The sequence below is a fragment of the Haemorhous mexicanus genome, chromosome 3 (assembly GCF_027477595.1).
Source record: "Haemorhous mexicanus isolate bHaeMex1 chromosome 3, bHaeMex1.pri, whole genome shotgun sequence".
Lineage (NCBI taxonomy): Eukaryota > Metazoa > Chordata > Aves > Passeriformes > Fringillidae > Haemorhous > Haemorhous mexicanus.
In genome coordinates this window covers 9,580,235-9,601,846 of record NC_082343.1, presented here as the reverse complement: position 1 = coordinate 9,601,846, position 21,612 = coordinate 9,580,235, and the positions used below count along the sequence as shown (strand labels likewise).

The 21,612-nt window shown below is 47.3% G+C and overlaps 1 protein-coding gene across 1 annotated transcript; it reads left to right on the top strand.

The window, feature by feature from the left end:
* The first annotated feature begins 5,787 nt into the window (after nucleotides 1-5,787).
* Nucleotides 5,788-20,757, top strand: SLC22A7 (solute carrier family 22 member 7). The gene is made up of 10 exons (XM_059843338.1): nucleotides 5,788-6,165; nucleotides 8,677-8,780; nucleotides 12,752-12,906; nucleotides 14,304-14,472; nucleotides 16,865-16,982; nucleotides 17,825-17,934; nucleotides 18,030-18,244; nucleotides 18,581-18,689; nucleotides 20,031-20,237; nucleotides 20,422-20,757. Exons 1-10 carry the CDS (start codon nucleotides 5,788-5,790, stop codon nucleotides 20,483-20,485), a joined length of 1,629 nt encoding a protein of 542 aa, XP_059699321.1. The 3' UTR covers nucleotides 20,486-20,757.
* Nucleotides 20,758-21,612: the final 855 nt, after the last annotated feature.

Below are 21,612 nucleotides of genomic sequence, written 5' to 3'. Positions count from 1 at the left end.
GCGCAGACCACATCCAGGGGTGTGTGGTAAGAGTATAGTACCCAGCTTTAGGAGAGGGTGGTGGGAGAGGGAGCAGAAAAGAATAAAAAAACCCTATTCCCTTGGAAAGTTATTCCTGTGGTGACAGATTTTATTCTTTCTCCTACAGCCAAAAGAAATCACATTTGACTACAGTGTAGAATCCAAAATGATAGAAATAAACACTGGAACATAGAAGCTCCTAAAAGTCTATGTCAGGAAGAGGCAGATGAAGGTTAAAGCTGAGCACCATAAACTGGGAAATTGAGAAGTATTTCAGAACTGCAGCAGGGGCTTTTCCAGATGGGCTTCATCACCACCCCTGGATGGCAAAATGAGAGTTTCTCTGGAAGGCAGGCTTGTCAGGAACAACGTGCTGGATTCAGCCTCTGCCTTTGTCAAGTGAGAAGACAAGTAGAGGAAGAAACTAAACCAGGCTGCTCAGGTTGGAACAGCCTCACAAAATAGGAAAAGACAGGTTTGCAGGAGGAGGCAGAATCTTTACTCAGAGAAGCTTTTGTTATATCTGGGAAAGCCAAAGAAACTGTTGGGCTCAGGGATCTTCCTTCTGCAATCACCTTGACGTATTTCAAGACAAGAAAAGCCCCAGTGCAGACCACAGGAGTGCCTTAACACTGCAGAGGAAGCCTGCACTGCAAGGAAATGCTTGTTATTCCCAACCTTGCATTCATCTCGTCTCTAATGCCAGAGGGAGGCTGCCATGGAGCAGCCATGGGGCTCTGGAGTCAGCTGGACACAAGGACCCTTCCTCATGCCAGTGAGAAAAAGTCCTTCAAGCCTGTAGCTTCAAGGAAGCTGGCAAAACTTCTTGAAGTCTCAGAGAGTACCTGGAGACCATGAGAAACTTGCAGCATCCACACAGGTTTCATCATGTACAAAAAAGGTCAAAAGAAAATAACACAATTGAGTCCAGCTGTTTAAATTCACTAATTCATGTCTGAAACAGAGGTAAAGCCTCAGATTTAAAATAAGAGGTTTAACAAGCCCAAAACTTTGTGGTGTAATGTCCATAGGCTCATAGGATAATTCAGGCTGGAAGAGACCTCTAATATTGTATTGGAATTTTAACCTCAAAGCATAAATGTAAATTGAAAATTCTCAATAAGCAGCCAGTTTGGGACAGAGCATCTCATAGGAGTAGTCACAAAAGCTGCATCCTCAAACAAGAAACAGGTTGGAGGCAAGAAGACCATCTGGAAAGTAATACCAGATGCCCTGCTCTCTTTGTCATGTGTGTTGTTAATGTTGGAGATGGAGTATTGAGTTTCTTACTGATTCAGGGGAAGCCTGAGTCAGTTCCTGTACTGCTGAAACTGCAAAATGCAAAGGATCCCCATTCAAGCACAGGGCAGAAAAGTCAAAACTGAAGTCTTGGTCACCCAAGAAAGGAGCTAGGAGATGCTCAGATTAAATGAGAAACATGGTGTTACAAGATCATTAGTAGAGGAAGGTGATCAGTGAAGGGAGACAGAGAAATCCTAACACTGAAGATGTGGTGCTGTATGGAGAGGGCAGCTTCCCTGCACACTGCAGCTTTTCTTTGCTCCTTCTGGGGAGGAACCCATTGGGAAGGGGAGGAAATGCAGGATAGAGATGTGGAGCTGTTGGGATCTGACAAGCACCTGGCCACATTGGCAGGGAAACACTGTCAAGGTGAGCAGTGGACCTTGCTTCACCCACTCAGTAATTCCCTACAAATCACTCTCACCATCTCCCCATCTGTACTCTCAGTGCAAGTGTGTGTATTTTCACTCCCACACCTTTACTGTCTGCACAGGCTTTCCAAAAACACTTCCAGTCAGTGCTAAAGCCTGCTCCAAGCTCCCCATGCAGCATTCCCTGAGTTTTTGATGTAAAGCCCTGTCCCTTCAGGGAATCAGGGCCCTGAGGACACTGATGGCTGTTACTGCCCTGCACCTGCCACCAAGTACCTTCTGCTTATGGCCTAGGACTTCATTTCTGCTCAGGACTGTATCTCCCATCCATCTGAGCTGTGTCCTGCCTCTGCCCTGGGTGCTGCATGGATTTTGCTTTGTCTTCAGCCCTTCTCCTGTTCCACATCAGGCTCTCTGGAGGGATTCTGGTTCATCCTCTCACTGTCTCTGGGGCTGTTGATCAGCTCTGTCCCACCCCTGGCTCTGCCAGCCATGCTGACACTCTGGGTCTGTGCCCAGCTGAGGAGGACATGGCCAGTCCTGTAGTCTTCCCAGCTCCTGGGTCATCATTCCCCGTTCATGCTGCTCCCTGTGGCTTGTTTTGAGTTCCCTGGCAATGTTTTACTTCACACAGGATTATCCCGTCTAAGTAAGAGTGATTTAATCAGATGGAATCTCACCCCTGAAAACACAGGACTGGACTTCCTATTCCTGCTGTGTCTTTCTTTCCCTGACTGAAGGAGAGTTTGAATTTGCCCTTTCCTCTGTAAAATACAGCCAGATTGGGCTGAATCTCTGCCCTGCTACAGTTTCCCAACAGCAGCAGTTAGAGGAAAATGACATGAAATTAGTTCCATGAGATAGGGGAAGGGGTAAGAAGGGGCATGAGACAGGTCTGGGGGATCTGTTTGGGAAGCAGGGAGCATACAAGTGCTGGCTGTGGATCCATGATCACACACAGCAGAAGACATGGAAGTGGCTCGTGTCCTTTCACACTAAGGTAGAATCAATGTTGTGGTTTTGACAGGTAAGAAGAACCTTTGGCCAGACCGAGTCTGTTTGCAAAGCAGCTGAGTAAAACAGCAAGCAATGGAAAGCAGAGTCTTGTTAATGTGGCACCAAGTCAGAATGGCATAAACTCCCTTTCTTCTATGACCAAAGACCCTCAGGAGCCCCAGGACTTCTTTGCTGGCTGCACCTTCTCCTTCTCCAACAAAACCTGGTGTGCACACATCCTGCCAAGAGCGTTTGGACACGCTGCTGCAGCACGGTGCAGCTCAGAGTGACACTGCAGGAATCCTCAGCTAACACTGCCAGCTCTGTGGATCTCCCTGTCTAAACTGCCTTTACAAATGAAAGAAAAAGTGGAGCCTCCCTCTGCACGTTGCATCTCCCTCCTGCAGGCATCAGAGCCTGCACTGAGCTGCAGGGAGAAGGGGACTCCTCTGCCCTCTAACAGTAGGTCCAGCTCAGCAGCTCTGATGGACACAGAATTTCATGGCACTGAGACATAACTTGGAGAGAACAGAGAAAATTATCATTGAAGCACCATCCTGCAAGCACTGATCAGACCTCCAGCTACTCTGCAGCAGTTGAGACACCTGAGGGGTGGCTCCATTTGCTAAAGGAGCAAATCAGGTCCTTCACTCCTTGCACCATCCAGGCTATTGCAGCTCCATAGAAGGTGTTAGGAAATTACTGCTGGAAACAGAAAAGCTAACACCTTAGTGACCAAGTAATTTAATAATTCAACCCTCTCAACGAGTAGTTGGCATCCTGAAAAGAAGCAGAAAGAAAGATTGCAGAAGAAAGTGTTTCATGTGTGAAGTAAAAAGTAAACTCTTCCTTCCAGCGTTTTGTGTGACAGCAGCAGCAGCACAGGAGTCTGGCTGCTCTCACCAGGCATGTTCAAGCTGCTTGAGCCAGGTCTAATTAACCAAGTTGTTAATTCAGTCAAGTCAGTCACAGACCTTGCACACGTGTTGACCATTAACTAAAGCTGATGACTGGTTAAAGGAGCACATTTGGGTTCAAGAAATAGAGCAATGTACATTTCAAGGAATGCAGTAGGAGCAGTAGAGTCCTGGGAGTTGCAGAACAGTGATCCATAATCTAATTTCTGATTGGGAAGGCTGGATCAGTTTGCAGTTTAAATATTCAGCAGCACATCTATTAGAGTTTCTCTCCCTTGCTCTTAGAAGACAGGTGATGAAAAAAATAATTTGTCCTTTAGTTCAACTTCAGCTTAAACTGTAACCCTGGAGGCACAGCATTGTCAGGTGTCCCTACTTCACTCCTGTGTGCTTCCTTTGTGCCTGTCCTGGGATAAGCACTGGAATGGCTCATACCACGGCACTGGGGCAGCACATTAGTGAAACATGGGTGGCCAGGTATGCTGCTGAAAAGGGAGAAGGTCTCTTAAGGTCACAGATTGTGGTGTTATTCTGCTCTGTGCCCTCGCAGCACTTAATGTCTGGGCGACACACAGGCTGGGCCATCAGCCACAGCAGGAGCCCTTTTGGAAAAGCTCTTTTGGGTCTCCTCATCCCTACCTGCTGCTCTACAGCCCCTTGTCCCCAGCCCTTGGCTGCAGTGCAGACAGGCAGCACCTGGCAGTCGGCACCACTTCCAACATTCCCTGAGCCCAGACCCTTGCTGTGCCTGCATCCCAACACCAAACAACCCTGTTTTCATGTGAATGGCCAAACTGGAGCTGCTTTAAAGCAGAGCATGTCCCGGGGCAACAGCCTGGAGAAAGGCTGGAGATGATGCATCACCACCTACCAACACTCAGGAGTGCAGGGCTGGTGGAGGAGGGAGGGCGCAGACAGCGAGGAGAGAGGTACAGAGGGTGAAAATGCACTGGGAGATAACTCAGAGCGAGCTCTCAGCAGCTCCACTGCTCTGCTTTAGTTGTGGCCTTTGCAGGGTTCTGCCCCTGCTTGCTGTGTGATGCTCTGCCCCCTGAGCTCAGGTCACATCCTTCTGGGATGTGCTATCCCATGAGCCCAGTCTGCCTGGAGCACCTGCCGCAAGGGAAGCTGGCTCATGTCTTGTCCCCAGGTGTGAGGGGACTTGCAGGAGGAGGTCCTGCAGGGACCCCAGGCAGAGTCAGCCCCTTCTCCCACTGCTTTGAATTTAACTGCCCCAGTCTCACCCCCAGTGTGTGCAGCAGGGGCAGCAGCAGCTGTGGCCTTGTCAGGGGTTGCACATTCACTCCTTTGGCTGTCACATCAGTCCCCAGAGCACACCAGCACAGGGCTGGACCCTGCAGAGTGTGTCATGGCCCCCAGCATGAGAGGTGCAGCCTCTCTGCCAGCCAGCACTGCAGCTCTCATCGACTCCTTGCCTTTGTCCTGGGAAAACACCTTTCCAGGTGGAGAGAAGCACTTTGTGGGGAAACATTTTCACTTTTTCCATTCTTTGCAGGGCACAGGTGAGCAGGTGGCCCTCATCCACCTTTTCACCCCAAAGGGCACACCTCCCTGCTTGCATCCGCCCTGAGACACATCTCCCTTCCTGGCAGCCTCTCAGCCTCTCTGCACTCCCTGCTCCATGGGCATGGCTGAACAGAAACCACACCAAAACACACTTGGCTGGTGCTCAGCAGCCAAGCTTGGTGTCCTTGGATGCCCTGACACAGTGGGACACCCCTGCTCCTCCCGAGGCCTCCGTCACAGTCCGGTGGGTCTGGCTGGTGACCAGCTCACACCAGGCAGAGTTTGCTGCAGGACCTTCACATGAGAGATGAGAATGCTCTCACAGCACTGTCCCCACAGCCTCCCTTCCTAATGCAGATGTCCCTGTCCAAAACCACAGCAGGAGGAAAGGACTCCAAACAGATCAGGTGCCCTGTGCTGGGTGCTTTTGCAAGGGTTGTGTTGTGGGCACACAGGATCCTTTCTTTGGCTACTCCCTAAATGGAGAGTTCCACTGTGACTTTTGGCACCTTTTAGCAAGGTCTCAAAGTCCAAGAGGTGGCTGTATGAAAAGCCATGGGAAGCTGAGCTCCAAGAGCAGAGGCTGCTTGTCAAGCTCATGTTGCTGCTCCTTGGTACCTAGCTGCTCTGAATGAGCAAACTCCACAGGAAAGATGAAATTTGAGGATCTCTTGCTGGAAACTGGGGGCTTTGGCAGATTCCAGATTTTGATTTTGGCTATCCTCTGCCTCTCAAGAATCAACCTTCCCATGCATTTCCTGCTGCACAATTTTCTTGCTGCTACCCCCTCTCATCACTGTGCAATTCCACACCAAGAGGCATTTGTGAATCTCACCACGGAGGAAGTTCTGCTCATCAGCATCCCTCAGAAGCCCGATGGCACTTTCAGCTCCTGTGAGATGTTCTCACAGCCTCAGTTCCACCTGCTGCTCAACTCCTCCCTGCAGCCAGAAAACAAATCCATCATCCAGCACTGCCAGCACGGATGGGTCTATGAACACTCACAGTTCACCTCCACCATCTCCACCCAGGTAATTCCTGGCCTGGGATCCAGCCAAAATTGAAATTAGTTCTGTGCTTTGAGAAGATGGAGAGGTGTTTGCTGAGTGCACAGAATGAGAGGGGAATCTGTGCATTGTAGCCAGTGGACGTTCAGAGAAGATGTCCTGGGAGGGGGAAGTTGTCTGAAGCTCAGTATAGGAGCTAACATTTATTAATATTATTTTTGTGAGCATCTCATCCTGCTTAGATTGATGCCAACATTTCTCATTATGATCATCCTAATTTCTCCAGATGATTGAGAGATTTGGGAGGGGGTCAGATAGCAGTGGAAAGACACAGACACAGGATTTTCTCTGTGTGGAATTTGCACAAGATTGCATCTGTCAGGCTTTCACATGAGCTCTTGATTTCCCTTCTTGGTTTTCCAAACACTTTATAACTTCTATTCCCTTGGCCACCCCTCCTTACTGATCTTCTCCTTCTCTTCTCTTCTCTTCTCTTCTCTTCTCTTCTCTTCTCTTCTCTTCTCTTCTCTTCTCTTCTCTTCTCTTCTCTTCTCTTCTCTTCTCTTCTCTTCTCTTCTCTTCTCTTCTCTTCTCTTCACCAGGGTTGTGCTACCTCTCTTCTCTTACCACCAATATCTCTCTGCCAAATCAAATGTTCTCTCTGAGGGTCTTCCACTGAGCTCATAACCAGCCATAACCTTGAGCCTGCAAAAGGTCCCTGCCCATCAAATATTAACCACCCACCTTCTGAAACACTTTTCCAGGGCTAGCAGCGATACCTCTGGGTGTTAATGCTTTACTTTCCTTGGGAAACAGTCCAAATCACACAAGGTCTCAGGGAAGGGGAAATTTGGTCAGGCAAAAGGGGCACAGTTGGGTTAGAAGGATAGTGCTGGTTGTCTCAGTGGGAGCAGGGACAAGTCCTAGCCTGGAGCTGGTGCTTCCTCCCCACCACCCAACCACTCCTGCTCCTCACAGGGGTGAGGGTTGAGTGTGCCCTGGGTCTGTACCTCATTTCTGCACAGGAGAAAGATGTGAAGCAGTGCTGAGGGAGAGGCTAGAAGGAGGAGCATGGAGCCTCGTGATGCTGCTCCCATGGCCAGCAGCCTTGGGACCCATGAAGGGACCAGGGCTTTCTCTGGAATTCTGCTCTTGTAGCAAGAAAGGTTGCTCAAGGTCTAGCTGGCCTCATCAGAGAGGCTGCAAGTCTGGGTTGATGATTAAATTTTGTCACATTTGCACACAGAAGAAAATTAACTCTGCAGCTTGGCCACAACATTCTGTAGAGATTTGTGATATTTGCCCTTCCAAGAAAGTAAAATTATGTTCATTAACTTAATTAAGGATGAATGTCCAAACCAACTCCTCAGTAAGAAATCAATGGGTTAGTATTAAAAGCAAGTATTTGACCTTAATTCCCCTCTGCCCTCCTTCTTCCCGGCACAGACAACTTCCAAGGAAACTGGTCAGGGCAAGAGAAACTGGTTATCATCACAGCTTTCCCCAATGCTCACTAAGGGGTGGGTGTGACAGCTCACTGCAGTGGGACACCCTGCCAATGCCCAGCTCACCAGGGCAGTCTAAGGGCACAAGAGAGGGAGCTGGGGGGAGATTTGTACCTGGGCAGGTCTGGCAGAGGTCCAGAGAAGAAAATGGGGAACACTCCGTGCATGGTACCCGGGAAAGTTTTCTGATGCCCAGCCCTGTCCTGGGGTGCATCAGGCACAGCATCACCAACCAGTCAAAGGAGGGGATTCTCCTGCTCTGCTCTGCACTGGGGCAGCCTCACCTCAAGTCCTGGGGGCAGTTTTGGGCACCACTATATAAAAGAGACATTCAGCTACTGAGGATGGTGAAGGGTCTGGAGAGGAAGACCTATGAGGAGTGCCTAAGGTCACTTGGTCTGTCCAGCCTGGAGGAGACTGAGGGGAGACTTCATTGGGGTCTTCAACATCCCCACAGGGGGAAGTGGAGGTTCAGACACTGATCTTTTATTTGTGGTGACCAGGGACAGGATCCATGGGAATAGCCTGAAGTTGAGTCAGGGGAGGTTTAAGTTGGATATTAGAGAAAAGTTTTTCACCCAGAGGGTGGTTGGGCACTGGAACAGGCTCCCTAGGGCAGTGGTCACAGCACCAAGCATGACAGAGCTCCAGAAGCATTTGGACAACAGTCTCAGGCACTTGGGGTGATTTTTGGAGTGTCCTGTGCAGGGCCAGGAGTTGAACTCAATGACCCTGATGGGTCCCTTCCAACTCAGCATCTTCTATGGTTCTGTGCTTCTATGAAGTGTTCACAGAGAGGCTGTCACAGTGGGGATGGATATCTGGGACTTTTGTAGGATGCAGCTTTCCATTTTCCAGGACCCTGGCACTGTCTGATGTGCAGTTTAGTGCAGGGTCCCAGCCATCCATCAGACTCAGCAGATACAAACTGCAAGACACAATGGAATGAAGGAGCACTGGAATGAAGGACTGTGAGAAGGCAGCAGGGACTGGGCTGGGCACTAAGTGTCATTTTGGCCTTGTGTTTCAGTGGGATCTCGTGTGTGAGCAGCGTGGGCTGAACCAGGCAACAGCAACCTTCTTCTTCATCGGCGTCACCATGGGGGCCATGGTGTTCGGGGACCTTTCCGACAGGTTTGAGCCCTCCCAGGCTGCTCCTCCAGGGCCTCGGCTTCACAGGAAGAATGCCACCAACATGTGACCTCCACCAGGCAGTCAGAGGGGTGGGGGAAGGAGAAAAGGCAGCTGCAAAGGGAGATCCAGCCTCTCACTGGGAGTAAACACTTCCCAGATCAGTGAGCCACTGAATGCTTCCTGGATCAGAGAAGCAGCTCTGGCCTTGGTTAGGAGTCAGATGCACTGCTGACTGTGGTCAGATGTCCTGCAGGAACAATAAAAAAAACAACCAAAAAAAATCCAGTCTGCCAGACCAGCTTCAGTCTAAAAATGGAGTAAGCTGGTGAATACAAAGCTGGACGAAAAGGCTAAAAGTGTGCAAATTATACACAAATTCACTCCTTGCAAATTATACACAAATTGGCTAATGACACCCAAGTGAGGGGCTCAGAGCAATTTCTTGCCATAGCTTAAAAAAGTTTCCAGCAAGCAAAATCTGACTCTGTCATTCCTAGAGAATCAGGGTAAAGGAGATTCTTTACAAGCAGGGAGGTTTTTATTCCTTAAGGAGGAGGTGAAGCAATGAAGAAAACAGAAACAAATCTGCTCACTCTGGTTAAATGTTAGGATGTGATAATATAAACCTGAAAAATAAATACAAGTAATAATCTAGAAAGGGCATCAGATAAGAAACTAAATATTTTTGCAAACAGCAAAACCAGGAAACCCGTCAGAGGACAGAGAGTCCAGGCACGCAGTTGGGATGTGCTGTTCCCTGTACATTATTCATTATTGGGAAATGGCTTCCTGATTTCCTTCCTCTGGGAGGAATTAGAGTACAGCAAGCTGCAAAATCACTGCAGAGGGGAACCTGAAGTGTGAAGGACCCAGAGACTTTAGTGCTGCAGATGGGAATTTTTACATCCATGTATTTACCCATGGGTACATGGCTATGCTTGTACAAGGACCCAAGACACCTGCATGATTTTCAAACTGTGTGCCTTGGCTTTGTAATCACAATAGTTTTATAGCACAGCTGGAGGAAGAGAAATTCAGAATTGAGAAAAGGAGCAGGACAAAATATGGCAGAAAATAAGACAACACAAGGTAGCACAAAATGAAAAGGAATTTGTTTCACAAATGGATTGTGAGGGGGAAGAGTCAGCAGAGGATCAAGGCAAAAAAGGAGCATCTGGAAATAAAAATACTGTATTGTGAGACATAAATGAGTCTGTGCTCACAGTGGGAGAATGTGTAGAGGCAGGTGCTGGAGCTGGAGCTTTGAAAGGAGCTGACAGAAGAAGGCAGAGAGAAATACACCAGAGGAATGCCAGTTAAATGCCAGGAGTAAGGAGACATTGTCCTGGAGCCCTACAGCATCTTGGGGAGAGAAAAGCTTTTAACTGGTCTCCAGATAAGATCTCAGAAGTGCCAGGCAGCCTGACCTCTGTCTGCACCAGGCAAATTGGCAGAAACTCCTCCGAAAGGTGGAGCCAGAGCCCCAGGGCGAGGTAGGACACACCAGTGAAGGATCAGCTGGGCTTTCCAAAAGATCCAAGCCTTACAAATGTACAGGATTTCTTTGCATGGATCAGCAGGCATGTCAGCAGAGGAGACACCATCTCAGCCTCCTTATCAAACACTCCTTCAGACACTGATCTGCCCCAGGGTAAGAAGGAAGGTCTCAGCATGACTGAACAAGTAAAAGCCAGGAAGAAGAGAGGAGATGCAAGTGCTCCATTATGACAGGGGAGCAGCCTTTGCTTGGATTTTTGTGCTTTTCAGAGCATTCATAAATAATCTGGGAAGGGAGCAAGTGGGGAGGGGATGCTGACTCTGGCAGAGATGAGGTCAGAGGGTGGAGACTTTGCAGAAGGAGCTAAAGGACTCTGTGACTGGATGAGACAATCAGAAGACAGAATTTCAGGGCAGATTAATCTAAAATAGAGAAAGAATTTAAACCTCTCATTTAAAATGGAGGCTCTGAGCTGACCACAGCTACTCACTGGGAAGATTTTGGCATTATACAGCTAAACAGAGCTTTGCTCTAGGCAAACATCCACACAGCAATGAGTAGTGGCTAGGGAAGCAAGAGGAAGATTAAGAATCATTAGGTTAAACCTCAGATGTCACCCCCACATCTCCCCTACCATCTCTTGAAAGTCAACCTCCCATTAGCAACCTTCCTTTTCTCTGACAGAGATGGGATCCCACTTCTTTGTGCTAACAGTGAGGCAGAGATTTCATCTCTGGGTGCTCCAGGGGGAAAATCATCTGGCATTTTGCTACTGTTCAGGTTCAGGTTTTCTCTAAGCCATTACAGATATTTGGATTTGAGAGCTGCACTACTGACAAATTTTACCCAGGTAAACCCTCCAAAAACCTTCACTGTGAACAAATATATGCAAAAATACATATATATTGTTTCTGTTATTGTCTGCTCTTCTCCAAAGACTCCTTTTGTACCTTACCCTTGTACTGAATTGGTTCAATAATGCTTTGGCAGACTTCCAGATTGGGGTTTTTGTATGAAAATGGCTTTTTTATTAATTTTTATGTTTCTGCAGTCTGCCCCTTTTATTGTATTTTCTACAATCTTTCAGAAGTTGTGCTTTCCTACCACTCTCTTTTGAAGACAATTTTAGTAGCATTATTTCCAGCACCCTCCCTATATCCTGCAGTTCAATCCTGCCAGCTCATTCCTGATTTTCCTAGCAAGTAGTGAGCATTTCCTGAGAGTCTAATAATGGCTCCTTAAATAGCTGCCTTGACTCCTGCAGGGAATATTATGGCTTTATACCCTTCTTACTGTGTTTTCAAGGAAAATCTTCATTTACAAAATGTATCTTCTTTCTTGGACAGTCACCCATTGGAAACTGGATCCATCTCTGGGGGGTTTCTGGGTGCTTCCTGTTCTGACCCAGGGGCATCGAGGTGTCTTTTACAAACTATCCCAGCTTAAATTTCAAAGCAGATCTAGCAAACTCCCTGTACCCAAGCCACAAGCTGGGGGGTTTTGCCAGTAGGTGCATTTATCATCTGCTGAATGAAGTATTTTATGATTATTTTTGGGAATGTTACTGTGGCATTATGTCCTGGCATGCCACTTTTTCCCCTGGAGCAATCATTCCTTCCACCATCCTTCTCAGGGGGCCACTGGGAGAGCCCTAATGCCAGGATCAGAGCAGGATTTCAGTCCTTGTGGACTGAACAACACCTGCAGGCAGGCTTAATCTACTGCTGCTGCTTGAGCCTAAGCTTTCCTAACAGGCAGTGCTGATGTTCATCAGGAGACCCACACCTTGTGCTCCATTTTGATTTTTAGATTTTCATAGGTTGTGCAGAAATTTGTGCAGACGTATTTCTCTGTCTGTGAGAGTGTGTGTGTGTGTTTATATACATTTATATTGCATTTGTGTGAATTTAATGTTTTGTATTTCTCCACACTCTCCACACAGGACTCTGGACAAACAAGGTAAGGAGACCCCAGGGGAACAACATCCTGGCAGATTCCTCAGAAACCCCCCAGGATTTCAGGGCTATTTGCACATTGGGCAGACAATTGGATTCCTTCCTTTTCCTTCCAAAGAGCGGGGTGAAAGTGTCACAGCTCTGTTTCCTCCTTGAGAGTGATGGCAGTGGCCAGTCCTGAGTAAGCCACGGGAGAAGGACATTGACACTGGAGCAGGGTGTGACAGCAACACGGATTTTGAAGCTGGCATCACAGCTTTTGGTGGTGCTGTTTGCCAGGAGAGCCAGATTTGTTGTTCTGAGCAGCACTGGTCTTTCCAGTGGAGACTCCCAATGTTTATGGAGTGGCCTCTGCATGGGATTGCACCACTGTGGCACCAGCTTGACCCAGAGCCATTTCCCCCTCTCCAGCACGCTGCATCCTTTACTTTTCTTCTACAATCTCTGGTTTGCCCATTTCAAACCCTGCTCCCATGACAGGTTTCCAGCCAGTGTAACCCAGCCTGTGCTCATGGCAGGTTTGGAAGGAAGACCATGCTGCAGCTGTCCCTGGCATGCTCCCTGTTTTTTGGGATGCTCAGCGCCGCCTCCGTGTCCTACACAATGCTGGCCATCACACGGACCCTCACCGGGCTGGCCCTGAGTGGCCTGTCCCTGATTGTCCTGCCTTTGGGTGAGTGTGGGGGGCTGTGGCTGCCAGGGGGGCTCCTGGCAGACAGAGGGTGGGAAGGGAATTCTCTACCAGGCAGGGCAGGATTGGTAGGAACAGGGGTCTGGGAATCGCTGCGCGTGCAATTTCCCTCTCGCAAGGATCCCAGAATTACAATTTGCTGTTGGTCCAATTAATATTTAACAGTCTACTCAAAATACAGCAACCACTTGTTAGTACTTCTGTTGCAACAAGCTACCCAATTCCTGTCAAGCAGCATCAGCAACACAATCAAAGCCACACTCCAAAGTCTCTGCCCCTTTTCCACTCCTACAAAGTTCTCACCTTTCAAGCACACACTTAGGACAATTCAGCAGCATTGCCCTGTCCTCAGCACAAGAGGATGGTGTGTCATTTACAGGGTGTTTCTACTTCCCCAGTTTCGAGTTTTCCTCCAAAAAACTGCTCAGTTTTCCTAAGCTGCCAATCTGTGTTTTACAATGAGAAGAACTACCAAAAATTTTTTTTAAATCACACAGAGCTAGGCAAAACTGAAGCTGAAGAATTTAAGTAATTGCACCATAAAAACAAGCTCCAGATTTCAGGATATTCAGTAAACCACTGGATAATTTTATAGATGCAGTTGGGACATACTGGGCAAAAAGTGTTGTACCCAAGAACAATCAACAGTTGCAGCAGAACTTTCCAGGAGTTTTGCAGATCTAGTCAATGCTATAATGGCTTCAGTATTGGAAAAGCCCACACAAGACATGACAAATCCCAAGGCCTGCAGTGTTTGTTTATTGCTATAAAGGCTGATTCCTGAAAGTCATAGTAGAGCTTGGTAGGAGCATTTCTGGTTGTTAGAGGTTGTAGCAAGATGTCCAAACCTTTGGAGGAAAACTGGCTTTTAGTTCACACACACAAACAAGGAGAACCCCAGCTGGCTTTACACTTTTGCTGCTGTCTGCTCTGGGTGGGCTCCATGTGAACAACAATTCTTCCCAATCTACTTCTTTCATCTGAAATAATGAGTGGAAATGGGAATAATGAGAGAGAAATGGGAAACTGTGCAGGCAAGATGGTTAGGGGAAAAAAAAATCTGGTTGATGAAGGAGACCAAGTGAATGCTCTTGAATGGGATAAAAAAAATATCACCAAGAGTGGTTTTAGCACTGTTCCTTAACACATGTCCAGTATTTCTTTTCCTGAAGTTTTATTTTAGTGGCTGACAGCTTTGAAACAGCCTAAGTACTGTGGCTGAATATTTTAATATTCCAAATATCAGCCAAAGAGGGGAACTTTGTGAAGGAGCAGACCAGGGATGTTCCCTTGCCCTGCCCTTGTGAAAAAGCCCTGCAGGCCCTCCCTTCCTGGAGAAATCCTGCATGTCCCAGCTGGATGCTGCCTCCCTCTTGCAGGGATGGAGTGGGTGGACGTCCAGCACCGCACCTTCACCGGGATCCTGATCAGCATCTTCTGGAGCATTGGGAACATGCTGCTGGCCCTGGCAGCCTACTTGGTGAGGGAATGGCACTGGCTGCTGGTGACTGTGACTGCACCTTGCCTCCTGAGCATCATCTGCCTGTGGTGAGTGCAGCCACCAGAAAGGAAGCACACTGGGATTTGCCTCCTCTGTGGATCCTAGGATTCATTCAGCAGCCTCAGGATGAGCAGGACTCACCTGTGTCCTGTATCTGGATTGCCCAAGTGTGGCAGCTCAGAAAACTGGAGTGGTGTAAGAGCTTAAATGAGGGATGTGGGACTCTAGGGGCTCTCCAAAATGCAGTTTATTCCATCCAAGACATTACAGCAGCCCAGGGTGGTGGGTGACAGAGCCTGTGCCTACAGCTGTCAGCTCCAGCTGCAGGCAGGCCTGGACACCCTTAGCTTAGGTTACAAGGCATTATATACTTTCCTTCGTTGAGCATCTTAATACAGAAGAACCAATCTATACCTTAACTTTTATCTACAGCCTATCATAACTGCTATAATTACCATGTTCATGTTACTATTCTCCAATCACTAAATATTAGTACATTAAAGCTTAAGCTAGAAGTTGTTTTTCACTTTTCTTGCAGTGGAAAAATCCGAGACCTTTTTTCTACTTGCAACATTTGCTGACTTGTTTTCCTGTGCTATCTTTCTGCTTAATAAAAACATCTTCTTGTTTGAAGTAAGTTTATCCTTTGCTCTAAATCATAAAAAAACCCTTCTAACTAACAGACCCTTTGCCTCCTTGGTTACCCAGTAAGACTGGCTCAGCAATTCTTTTCTTCTATATCAAAACTTGTTTCCATCTCCATTCCTTCATCAGACTCTACATTCAAAAATCTTTCTGCTAGACATGCATGTCTGTGAAACTTTTTTGTCAAGCTTTCATCCTTCCCAACAGAGTGGCCTGGGTTTTGTCTCTCCCAAGGTTACATCACAGTTTTGGGGACAAGGAGGAGGCAGGAATGAGGCTGAGGCATTAGGATGACAGGTGGAAGCAGGATTTGGTGCTGCCAGCTCTGTCAGATGTGGCTCAGAGTAAAGAAAAGAGATTCCAATAAAGGAACACTCAACCAGATCCAGGTTTTAATCCTGAGTAAACTCAAGATAAAACATTTATCCATTCCCTGTCCCCACCTCACTGGGAAGGATACCGAATTTTCCATGAAAGCCACACCTTCAGGCTAGGTCAAGTTCATTTATCTCTGCACTTCCCAAGGCTTTTCTCAGGTGTGCAACCATGCTGATGGGCCAAATACACCTGCTTTCTATGGGCAATTTCCCCCTGTGGCCTTATTTAAAAATACCTGACATCTCCTAAGCCTTAAAATGGGAGATGGTTCATTTAATCAAAGAAACTTTCATTTTTCCATCTTTTTTTTTTTTTTATTTCCCCATGTAGTAATACAAATTAGAATACAGAGTTGATTTATTAACAGTCTGAAGAGTGACTTCTGGTATTTCACTGATCAAGTCCAACACAACTAAAATAGGTATCCTGCTGACTTTTTTAGTTCAGGTTGTTTTGCTCTCTTTCTAGGGCAACCAGCCATAAAAAACTGAGTCCTTGGAAGAGCTGAAATTCACAGATGCATTTGGACCCCCTCCCTTTTCATCATAACTGTTTGATTTCTCTTCTTATGTTACTATCTTTTATGGAGATTAGTTCTCCAACAAATTATACTCTAGTTTTCAAGCACCCATAAGGTCAGCGACTGCAGAAAATTAAAAGCCTCTGAAGTATGGAATTAAAATCTAATTTAGCACTCTTTAGATATTACTGACACAATGTCAGAACTCAGTGGAGGCATTAGACAACCAAAAGACATGGTATTACTCTCTACAGACAGTGGCAATGACTGCAAAATGCCATCTTTCCTTCTTTATATTTCCCAAGGTTGCAAGCCTGTTGGAAGGAGATGAAAACTTTCAACAAGACCAATTCTCCAAACATTTTTGCTCTACACATCATTTTCAATTCCTGCTTGAATAGTGACAACAGTTGCTCATTAGTTTTACTGCAATCTGATTTAGGGCACATGAATCACAAACATTTCATTGTAGGGATCTGGTCTCAGACCATTCTAGTGGGAGACTCCAGTGTGCAGAAGGCTTTGATTATTGTGAAAACCAAATCATTTTAGCAACTAACAAAGTATGTATAGAGCTCACTGAATCCTTTCTACATTGTGGTTTTTAATGGCTGACAATTTCAATTTCAAAGCTTAAAGAGTCCCAGAAAGCACAAATATGTAAGTAAAAACTCCCTGGGGCCAGTTTTAATTGGTAAGAGTTTGGAACTTCAACCAGCTCAGCTTTTAGGGGTAGAAGAGCCGGTGCCTGTCAAAAGGGTGCCCCACTACTCTTCCCATGCACCACAGATGTTATATTTAGGTGGAAGTCTCATGGAGAAGATGCCAGAGCCATGGACATGGGGTGGAAAACAGGCAGCTCCAAGAGGAACAGTCTCCTCTCCTTGCACCTGCAGGTGGGTCCCAGAGTCGGCCAGGTGGCTCATAGCCAAGGGCAAAGTGAAGCAAGCCCACAGGCACCTGCTCAGATGTGCAAGAATGAATGGAAGGAAAGACTTTGCTGTCTCACCAGAGGTAAGGAACTGGAGATCCAGACACGCGTTCTTCTTTTCCCACTTTGTCTCTCTGTTTTGCTTCTGCTTGATACCTGGAGCAATGCTTGGCCTGCAGTGTGGTCTGTGGGGCACTGTGGGCATTTTCCTCTAGAAAGCAGAAATTCACTCCTAAAGATAAAGCTCCAGCTCAGCTCCCATAAGGCCAGAAATCCCGTCCATTAGGTGAAATGTCTTTCCACTCGTTTTTGCCATGGCAAGAGGCCTCAGTGGACCAAGCCCTGGATTAAATACACAGTGAGTAGAACTTATTAACTCTGCTGGTACTTACTCCTCAATCAATTGCCAAAAAGCTTTTTGAACAAGCAGTCTCTTCTTCTGCACAGGCAGTGAAGAACTTCTTTTCAGCGCCTGACTTTTTAGGTATTCTGTATTTATATAAGTAGATGGATAAATAATTACTCTTTAAATGAATGCACTCCTAAGAACAAAGCATGAAGCTCACTGCTGGCTTTTCATACAACAGCAGGCAGCCACGTGGGGAAGAGGTGGAACTGGCCAACACTGACTTTTCCATCTGCCATTTCTCTACAGACCTCTCTGCTACCTGGGGCATGTAGGTGAGAGGGAAGAAGAAACCATGAGAAGAAAAAGAGGTCTAAAATAGCAGGCAATCTGTAAAGTTGTAGGAAGATATGACTCTGAAAATGTATGCTCAAAGAACAGTTCTGCAAACAGAATGTATGGAAAATCCAAGGTGGATCTGAAGCTGGGAAGGGCAAAGTCCCCAGCCTGTCTGGGGTTTCATGTCTGCACCCTAACAGCACAGCAGCTGAGCTATTTCCTTCTTTCCATCTCTGCCAGGCCCTCACAAGGATGGCAACAGACAAAAACATGGGAGGGAGTTACTCCTACATCAGCTTGTTCAGGACCCCAGTCCTGAGGAAGATCTCTTTGTGTTCTGGTGTGGTGTGGTAAGCAGTGTCACTTCCCAGGGGGCAGGGGAGGAATTCCTCCTGCAGTTCCCAGAGGGATTTCCCTTGGTCCCAACTGCACCCGCTCCTTGCAGGTTTGGTGTTGCCTTCTCTTATTACGGCTTGAGCATGAACCTGACTGGCTTTGGGCTCAGCATCTACCTCTCCCAGTTTGTCTTTGGTGTCATTGAGATTCCAGCCAAGATGGCCATGTACGTGCTGGTGAACCGAATCGGCCGGCGGCAGAGCCAGGCGTGGACACTCATCCTGGCTGGAGTCTGCATAGGAGCCAACATCGTCATCCCCAAGTGTGAGAGGCTCTTCTGCTCTACACAGTGCTGGCTAAAGGGGGAGGGAGTCCACGTGGTGCAGTGCTGGAGAAGGAGAGCCGTGGATTTGTCCATAGGCAATTCTTTGTAGAGAAGTCCTCCACCTGAAGGGTGTCCACGAGACAAGGTCACTAATGCGGGCTAACCCCAATATCTGGTCACAGCAGATGGTTTCCAGTCACTGTCAAGCTCCAGGGCTAAGAAGCAGCTCCAGGGCTAAGAAGCTATGTGGGAGCACTGAACCTTCTCCCTCCTTAGACCTGGAAGTTCCTTCCCAGAGGCAGCTCACTGCCATAAATGCCTTTCCTTTCCCCCAGCTTTCACCTCCCTGCGTTCAGTAGTGGCCATTTTGGGCAAGGGTTGCTCAGAAGCTGCCTTCACCACGGTCTTCCTGTACACCTCAGAGCTCTACCCCACCATTCTGAGGTAAGAGATGACACCCACCTGAGCACACCCCAGGGCCTGGCTGGGGTGCTCAGGCCATCAGCACAGCAGGATGTGCTGGTGACTACCCTGCAGCACTGGCCCCTTGCCTCTGGAACTAGCAGGTTCTAGGGATTTCATATACTCACAAGAGAGAGGCAGAAAGCCACAGTTTTGTTCACCTGGGTTGTGGGTGGTTAGGTTGTGATGACAGGAAGATGAATGGAAAGGTGAGGAGTATTCTGTGTGGGAAGATCTTTGCACTCCATAAAGCACCTGTGCTTAGTAAAGTCTTTGTTCCCTGTTATAATCTGTCGGGAACTGTTAAAAGAACCTGAAAATAATAACTTGAAATACCAAGTTTTTCAAGGAACACATATTACCACATGTTTGAGAGTCTTTTGGACATTGGATGATATTAAAGCAGGCATTAACCAGCCTGTCAGGAGGAAAAACAGAGTTTATTTGACATACCTGGGGAATGGTAACATAACACCAGATTTAGCATTTGCATAGGCTGGGATATAGATAAGTCTGGTGGAGGGCATCACCTCACTGATTTCTTTGTGGAAGTCTGAAAAAAGCCTCATGAATCACAGCAGGCGCTATGGGCTACTTCACTTCTGTCCCTTCCGGCCCAGAGTACCCTCCTCTGCCATTTAGTCCTTCAGCTTTCAAAGGTCTGTTGCACGCAGGGAAAGATTCACATTTAAACCAAAGTGGCCACACTGATCTGCTGCCTCTTATCCCAGATCAGTTTGTATCTTTCATGCTCAAAGACATTGGCAAAGACAAAATTGTTGGTTCCTTCTGCAGTACTTGTTCTGTATATGCACAAGCAGGATCTTTGTCATGAGCGTGAAATGCCACACATCCCCTCAAAATTAGATCTTACTTCTGGTCTCATCTCCAAGGGCTCCTTCCTTGGACCAAAAATGCTCACAGCTATCTCTAGTGTATGCCACCTGCCTGGAAGTACCTGGGAGAAGGAGAAACTTGGATTTGCTCTGAGCAGGTTGGAAGACTCACTAGTCTTACTATTAGAAAATGCTCTCAGGGTTTAGACATTTAAAGTGGAAACAGCTTTAGAGCGGGTGTTCTTTGTGTGGAACTGCAGCTTCTTTCTCACAATAGACATAAACCTATTTCTCACAGCAGCTACAGTTGATCTCTGGGATAGATGATGATTTTAGTAAGATATTAAGAAAAAAATTTTAAAATGGTAGAGGGAAGAACCAGGGGGGAAAAAGCCTCAACACTCAGAGAAAATTGCAGGGAAAAGTGCAGAGGTCTGACACGACACAAGTAGCCCTCTGTTTCCTGTGGTGGTCTGCACCTTTCCAGGCAGAACGGGATGGGGTACACCTCCTTCCTGGCACGCCTGGGAGGGGCCCTGGCCCCGCTGGTGTTCCTGCTGGACGAGGTGTGGCGGTCCCTGCCCGAGGTGACATACTGCGGCATGGCGGTGTGCAGCGGCGCCGCAGCCTTCCTGCTCCCGGAGACGCTCAACACGCGCCTTCCCGAGGGCATCGAGGACATCGAGAAGCCACAGTGAGTCACCTCCCTCCTGCCCTGCACGTGGATGCGGACGAGGAGAGGGGACATCCCCCTCTGCTGCCTGCAATTCCCCAGCTGTGCGCGGCAGGGGAAGGAGGGACAGCCCAGTTGGGTTGTTGGCCGGTTGGCCTGCCTGCTTTTCTGCCCATCAGCCCAAATGTGATTTATTTTCTTCCAGAGTAAAAGTGCCGCCAGAAGCCAGCACTCCCGAGGGCGTGCCACTGCAGGCTCTCCTGAAGTGAGGAACCCCGTGGGACAGCCACCATGGAGGACTACAGAAACTGAGCCATGCTCTGATCTGCCAGGGAAGGAGCCTTTTCTGCCCACCGACCTCAATCCCCAGGGAAGTGGAACTGAGGACATGGGAGGAAGGAGGCAGATCAGGACACCAGCTGGCAGGAGCTAACCCTCTCTGTGGTGTAGCCAGCAGCAAGGATGCTCAGATCTAACTGGGTGTGGAAATAAAGGGACCTTGTGCTAAGCTCGTCCAGTCTTTGGCCTTGTTGGATTTGGACCTTTCAGATCTGTGCACGGCCTTCCAGAAACTATAGTCCATTGGTTCCTACACCTGGAGAAACAATGCAGCCAGAAAAATACCGAGTGTGAATCACACAAACCCAAATAAGCTCTAATAAATCCAGCTGGGTGGTAATTTATGGTTCATTTCAAACCATAAACTGTAGCTACAAATATTTCTTGTATTTAGAAGAGGTATGGATGGTTTTCACACTGAGGCTCAAAGCCGGAAAAAAGCACATGCAGGAGTCACACTGAGAATGGGTTAACTGCAAGCATTTTTCCTACATACATGAAGAAGAAAAAAGGTTTTGCATTTAAATCTAGTGTGTATGCAAGAATTATACTTTAGGCTATAAGAAAAAAAAAAAAAAACACAAAAAACCCAAAAAACCCAACCAAACAAACAAACAAAAAGAAAACCAAAAAAACCAAAAAAAAAAACCCAAAAAAAACCACAAAACCCAAACCCAAAATCCACCTTGCTACAGGAAAACTTGCATAAAATATTGAGTAGTCCATTACTGGATTTCATTCTGCTTATTGGTCTAACACATTGATCTTAGCTCTATGGAATATCTTTGCTTCTTGTGCTTCATTATGCAACCAACAGAGATGAGCCACAAAATTATCTATCAGTCGGAATTACCTATAATTTTGGAATCCTGATAAAGAGCACGTACCCAAACTGGGAAGAGGGAATGGCTTCAGGATCTGAGTCCCAGGTGCTCTGTGATTCCCTGGGCTGTGAGGTGTTTTAAGCTAAACCACACAGCACTGTGAAGAGAACACACACTGAGGATGCATCTGAAAACAGATGCAGAGGCACATCCAATCCCAGGTCCAAGAGCAC

Bases quoted from the DNA above. Each gene is read 5' to 3' on its own strand.
- SLC22A7 (XM_059843338.1), top strand. From the start codon at position 5,788: ATGAAATTTGAGGATCTCTTGCTGGAAACTGGGGGCTTTGGCAGATTC. The intron at 18,245-18,580 runs GTGAGAGGCTCT...CCTTTCCCCCAG, and splicing joins CAACATCGTCATCCCCAAGT to CTTTCACCTCCCTGCGTTCA. The intron at 20,238-20,421 runs GTGAGTCACCTC...ATTTTCTTCCAG, and splicing joins GAGGACATCGAGAAGCCACA to AGTAAAAGTGCCGCCAGAAG.